Raw genomic sequence first — 7,032 nt, 5'->3', positions numbered from 1 at the left:
ATTGATTGGGCTATTAGAAAATGTAATAGTATATTCACTTCTGACAACTTGTAGAGGCGCAAAATGTGATTACATTAGGGCAAAGCCAGCAAGTTATTTATTATTATTTTGTCCACGGGATAAAACGGAAAAAGTCAAGTATACATATATATATGGGACCGTTCAACTAACAAAATATCTAATCTTGGTACAGAGGTGTTTTCCACATTGTATGGTACACGGCTAGACCAATGATCTCGAAGACTATCAGAATGATCTCGAAGGTTTATTTATTTACTACTGTATTGAGCGCAGTAAGCCTGCCCTCGAGGAGCTGTGCACTAAGTTCAGTGTCTGCATGCAATAGAAATCTTCAGAGGAAATAATAAAAATGCAATGGGAAAGTAAAGTTGCAACATCAAATACTTGAAATTTCCCGAGGATTGATCAAGTAACATACCAATTTGAGAGGTAAGTTAAAATCTTGCCGATTTCTAAAACAATAGACACAAACAAGGGGCATGCGCTAATTTAGATTCCTCAGATATATTTACGAGGACGAGGAATAGGAGATTTTCTGGCAACGCGATCTTCTCCGTAACGTGCAATCTACTTTTTTCGAATTCAATTCAAGCTCATTCGAGCATTGAACGCCCTCTTCTTGAGCTTCCCAGTGTTTTTTCTTGATGGAAAGTAGCTTCTTAGTTCGACTAGTAACCGACAACTTTCGCACTCAATTTTACTGTTGATAAACAATACATAAAATACAGCGAAAAGAGATAATATTTCATGTCAGCCTCATTTTAAATTCAACACGCAATGTCGCTCCTCTATAGCGTTATCAAATCGCATGGTATGAAAACCGGCACATCGTCAATATCTATCAACAGTGGAAATGTTGGCCTCGTGCGCATGCAATGGATCTTTCTAGAGTCTATATAGACTCTATAGATGGAGAGACGCAGCTTTATTTCTCCGTGACAATTTCTTTGTCCTAGGATCTTTGAACAGTCCCCGATCCGGGAAATAAATATCAATTAAAATCTTGAGTTATATTATCTTTTAATTTAATGAAATTAAGTTGACATAAATGGGCAGAAGATTTAAGTAAATTGAACACTCTTGTTCGACTCTCTTTTAATGAATAATAATCAGAGTTGACTCATTTCTATTTTTGTTTAATGTGCGTTAATATTTTAGGAATCCCGAAAAATATAGTTTATTCATAATGATAGATTTGATGTCTCAAATAGTATACTGGTAGACTGAGGCATTACTTCAAAGCAAATCTCACAGTGTTTCAACGTTCGCTGATATACATTTTATCTGCTTCATATCTACGTAAAATGTTCTGTGGAGCCTTGCAATTTAATATGCATGTCGCACTTTCATTTTCTTCTCCAGATTTGTTCTATCAATCGCTTGCTGCAATCGGAATATGGACAGTTAATCAGCCGTGAACCTACGTGATGGCTGCCTTGAGTGGAGCTTCTTGGCACGTAGCTTGATTCATGTTGCATATACGAGTCACGAGTTCTGCTAAAATCAAATTTTGGCCAATAATTTTTTGAATTCTCTGTCTGTTGAATGTAAGGAAAAATGGTTGGTCGTCCTGAATTTGTAGATTGCAACTCCTGGCGCTGAATTCCTGCTGTTGGAAAATGTTCCGGCAAGTGGCTGTGTATGGGTGCGCTATAATCTCCGCTGGAGTGCTCCTCAAAGTTAAAGTTGTCGCCATCATCTTGTTCGAACGAATGTTCGCGAAACACATCCATGACTTCACCGCCCGCTTGATGCTCAGCATTATTTTTGCCGTGAATTGAAGGCATGGTGCCGTTGAAGTCTTCTTCTCTGTAACCTTTTTCTCTAATCTCCTTTTGATCATCGTATGATAGATCAGTGAGAGAATTGTGGTTGTATGTATGTTCATGATGATAGAAATCAGGGAACCAATGGTAGTGACCCCCGAGGAAGGAATGGCCTGGATGGCTCACTCCGTGGAAAAAAACTGGACCGTAAATTGGTGCGTGTCCGAACATTGGACCAGGACCGGAACTACGCTCGAATTTGGGTCCGGGATCAGGACCGAGTCCGGTTATGGGTCCATAGATTGGTGCGTGTGCGAACACTGGACCAGGATCGGGACTGCGCTCGTATTTGGGTCCGGGATCAGGACCGAGTCCGTTCACATGTCCATAGATTGGAGCGTGTCCGTGAATTGGACCACGATTGTGAATCTGCTTGTATTTGAGCCCGTAATTGGGACCGAGCCCGTTCATGGGTTCGTACATTATAAAGGAATTAGGATTGTGCGCACGACTGTGCCTAGAATGCGCGTAGTGCTGTATGTTCGGAACAGGGTAAAATGAATGACTGCGTCCGTTTACGTGATAAAATTTTTCGTCTTGACCGTGGATGCTTCTTGGTTTATTTACTACTTTCAGGCCGATCATGAAGTTTCTGGCAGGCCTTTTTGGCCCTCGCCGCCTCAAGCCGTACCTGCGAAGCCTTAAGAAGCCTTGAGCCTCTTGAAGCGCCACCATCACTCCCAGCACCACCATCACCAGCATCTGCACGTAAACAAGCGAAACATCATTCAGTGGCGGATGAAACCTCATTCGAATATTATAATGTCTGTGTTTTTTTTCATGCATTTGATAATACTAGCATCTAACATAATCCTTTGTAAGTCGTGCGTGTGGCATTTCACTTCCCACCTGAAGATTCATGCCCGTAAATGCAGACCAGAAATAGTCTCAGTGCACTGGTTTGGAAATTCCTCCTCATCAAATTTGAGACAAAGTATGGATAACCTAACCGGGAATAGAAAGATGCACGCTAAAACGAAGCTGCACGTCGCCCCAGGCCTGCCAAGGTACTGACAGCCTACCGAAAATTCTCTTCCCTTTTCCACTGAAACTTTAGGGCTAAGATAATTATTATAGTCCATGCTTAAAGCACGTAGGAGGTGTAAAAATCTCCCGTGAGATCGCTTCACTTTCTTCCATAAAAGCTCATGAAACTGGCGAAGTCTAATGACGACTTTCGCTGCAGCGGCGACGAGGCGAGGAGATGTGAAGGCAACCTGCAAAGTAACATCGAGTGCGCAGAGCAGGTGCGGCGAGGCGGTGGGATGCGACGGCAACCTGCAAACAATATTAGCTGCACTAGCAAAGCATAATTAAAATCCTGAATTCCCGAAGAATTTTTCCTAGCATGCATACGGCAACTGAGCTTCTTCCATGACAGCATATTTCACGCACAACTTATATTGTCCGAGTGATATCATTGCGCTATTTTCGATCTAGTCTACTATAGATATATTTTCAAAGTTAGGATTCTTCTGAAAAGCTGACTAACCCTCACCAGAAAATAGCGAGCTTCAGGTCTAGGCATCTTACCTCGATGGCGTGTGGGGGAAAACCCAATCACTTCCTCGCAGCTTCAGTTTCATCACAACTTTTCGGACGCGTTCGAGTTTACTCGGATAATTTTCCGGATTTTTCTTCATTTCTGTTGGATTTTCTTCGAATTTTTTCCTCAGTTACACGCAGGAAAATTGCGCATGCGGAGCTCACCAATACGGAGTTCAGCAGTACGTGCATTATACACATGATGAGTATCATTATTAGTGTTAACGATGCAATATGCGATCACCTGTATATGTTACGCCGCTGATGATCGAGTTTTTCTAACATTTTTCAGCAGTAAGAAAGCGAGTGAAACTTTTTAATGTTGTAAGAAGTAGGTGTCTAAGTTGGGTTTCAAAAAGTTTTTAAGGAGTATAAGACTCATTTTTTTAATCTATGAGCATTCGATGGCTGATTAAAAAGTTTCCAAGTATAACACTTGCTTAGAACTTATCAAATACCTACTGAAGTCAACTTATCCCGAAAGAGAAAGGCATGCAGTATCACATTTTTCTTCTGACTGGTAATACCATATAAAGTTTGAACTGGTAATACCATATGAAGTTTGAACTGGCCATACTAAATGAAGTTTGAACTGGTAATACTAAATGAAGTCAACTCACCACGACAGAAAAAGGCTTCAAAAAGTTGCTGAGATCCTTTTTTATGCCAGGGCTAGCAGGAATACTCCTGTACCATCCGTGACAAGCTCGTGTGAGAAGTCGATGTAGACATTCCTCTCGTGGGTTTGAATACGTAAAGGGACCGGGAGCCATGTCAACCTCCGGCTTAAAGTTCATTGTTTCTGTGTCGCAAGAGGATATTATTTAAAAATTTACTGTTTATAATTCGTGGGTAAAGATGAAGTTGGACTCTTACCCAGTAAATAATTTTGGACAATGTCAATGAGTAATTCATCGGTTAATACCTCATACGCGAGTTATATTCCCTCCGCTTGGTAACTAAGCATCGTGCTGCTAATACAAGATAGTTTAAAGCAGTGCTTCCCAAACTTTTTCTGGATGGCGCGCCCTTTGGCTACCTAGTGAATTTCTAGCGCCCCCCACAGACACATACAAAAACATACACTTCTTTCTTGAAATTTGGTACGCTGCAATTTTAAAAGATAAAGGTTTCACACAAATGTGTATTTCACAAATAGAACCCCATTTAGTGAACCAATATATTTTTCAGCTGTTTCAACTGTTTCAGCACTAGAAACCTAGGACGTCTCGGGCAGATTTACGGCCAGATTCGTGGCCGGTCTCACGACCAATCTCCAACTTCAATTATCAAGTAATATCTCCAAAACTAATGCACGCAGCTCTATGAAACTCGGAACACGTATTCATCAGAATCTAACAGTGATGTTTAGCTCGTGAAACATTTTTAAATTTCACCTTTATTCGTGAGTTACTTTGCGATACAGGTCGAAATTCGCAGTGATCAAAGAATTTCTTCCAAACTACTGAACAGATTTGAACGAAATTTTGAATATACATTCCTAACTACCAAACAGTGATTTTTTAGCTTATAAAAATTTTTGATTTCACCTTCGTTTGCGAGTTTTTTTTTTTCATTTCACCAACATTCTTGCTTTCACACTTCCTTATATTCGGCCCGTATCGCCGGGTAATTTGTCGCTTAGATTCGCGGCGATTAAGAAATTTCTTTTAAACTACTGAACAGATTTCAACGAAATTTTGCATATAAAAACCTAACCTCCCAACGGTGATGTTTAGCTCGTGACAATTTTTCTATTTTGCTTTCGTTCGCGAGTTATACAGAAGAAATTTCTTGATTACTGCGAATTTAAGCACGTACTGCTGTTTAAATCACGAATGAAGGTGAAATGAAAAGAAAACTAGCGAACGAAGGCACAATCGAAAAAATTTTCACAAGCCAAAAATTATCGTTCGGTAGTGAGGACTGTAAATTCAAAATTTCGTTCGAATCTGTTCAGTAGTTTGGAAAAATTCCTTGATCACTGTGAATTTCGGCCCGTAGGCTATTACCATGTAACTATAGCAAAAACAAATGAAGGCAAATTTTAAAAAAATTTCGCGAGATAAACATTACCATTAGGTCCTAATGAATACGTGTACCAAGTTTCATCGAGTTAAGTTCATTACTTTGAGATATTCCTTGATCATTGAATTTGGAAATTGACTGTGAGACCGGCCGCGAGTCCGGCCGTTAATTTGTCCGAGACGTCAACCCAGGGGAGGTAAAAAAAATACCGATCTGGGGAAAAAACCATTGCTGGGAGTCATGTGCTGCACGTGTTGTGTACAAATCGCCAAACAAACGTACGAACTTCTGACAATGACTTCGGACTACCGCCCCCCTACCGCTCTCTTCTTCCTTATCGCCCCCCAAAATCTTTCCACCGCCCCTACGGGGGCGATATCGCCCACTTTGGGAACCACTGGTTTAATGAAGTACAGCGACTGTTAGAAGAAAAACTAAATTAAAATGAATGGCAGTGGCTTCCGAACTGGAGTGAATTTCCCTTGAGGTGATAAATTTTTCGGAAGCATTGGACGATTGATTGAGTTCCATTCTTAAAAAGGTACCGTATAAATCAAAGGAGAGTTATCTTGAATAACACATATTAATTATGAAGTATATGAAAGCCAAATAAAAAGCTTTTCCCGAAAGCAGGCATTTTCATTCAGAACTAAGCACGGTTGTACGGTGAATCGAGTAACAAAAACATCCATTTCAAAATGGCCATTGACACTTTATTACTATCAGCAAAATCAGCAGGTCTTCAGGGTCAGCCAAATAAGGTCTTTGTCAAGTTTATAATTGAAATACGAAAGTTTAATCACTCATTTTTCGAGGTGTTATTGGTCCAAAGATGTAGACTTGTTATGAATGGATGTATCAAGGTCACAAAGTTTAATGAAATAAACTTCATAAGGTTCCTAAATTTCAAAGCTCGTTTATTTAAAGGAAGTTATTTTACTTGAGTTAGCGATGCATCTGAACGCAAACGCGGTTCGGAATAAATGTCCGTCTTTGATCACATTTGTCCACTAAAAGGGGTAAAGGACGTTGTGGCGTGCAAGTTAGTAGTTATTTTTCATGCACTCTAAAACGACTACCTAAAAAGTTAGTACATATACGTACACAGTGAAAGCAGGCTTGTCCGCGCGGGCAACCTGCTCCAACCTGCCATAAGATTGAACATAGGATAATAATATAAGTGTTCACAGTGAAAACCTGTACGAATAGGCTTCTGCCGACAACCAGCTTATACCTATTTACCGCAATGTGCTGCACATTCTTATCTGCTCAACCTGCTTGACACATGGTCATTTTTGAATTAGTTGCACCTTTAAACCCTCCATTTTCTTTGTTTCTTATGAATTATTTCGTACCCCAGATGGGCCTATTGTGAAAACATGGATACACTAATAAAATACACTAATAAAAATACACCTATAAATACACTAATAAAATATAATAATAAAATACACTTATAAAGTACACCAATTAAGTTCACTAATAAAGTACAATAATAATAAAATGTATAAAAAAATTTTTTAAAGACCACGTTTTCATGTGGACTCAAAAGTAGAAAATAATTTTTCGGCAGCTACTGATCTCTGTTTGCTTTCATTCTCTTGGTCTTTTG

General features: G+C 39.6%; 1 protein-coding gene across 1 annotated transcript; it reads right to left on the bottom strand.

The window, feature by feature from the left end:
• Positions 1–269: 269 nt before the first annotated feature.
• Positions 270–3,013, bottom strand: LOC108666282. The gene is made up of 2 exons (XM_018153119.2): positions 2,697–3,013; positions 270–2,549 (listed from the first exon to the last, which is right to left on the bottom strand). Exons 1-2 carry the CDS (start codon positions 2,706–2,708, stop codon positions 1,368–1,370), a joined length of 1,194 nt encoding a protein of 397 aa, XP_018008608.1. The 5' UTR covers positions 2,709–3,013; the 3' UTR covers positions 270–1,367.
• Positions 3,014–7,032: the final 4,019 nt, after the last annotated feature.

This window comes from Hyalella azteca, unplaced genomic scaffold (genome assembly GCF_000764305.2).
Source record: "Hyalella azteca isolate HAZT.00-mixed unplaced genomic scaffold, Hazt_2.0.2 contig7545, whole genome shotgun sequence".
Taxonomy (NCBI): domain Eukaryota; kingdom Metazoa; phylum Arthropoda; class Malacostraca; order Amphipoda; family Hyalellidae; genus Hyalella; species Hyalella azteca.
Note: the sequence above shows the minus strand (reverse complement) of the source record. Positions and strands in the feature narration are given on the sequence as shown.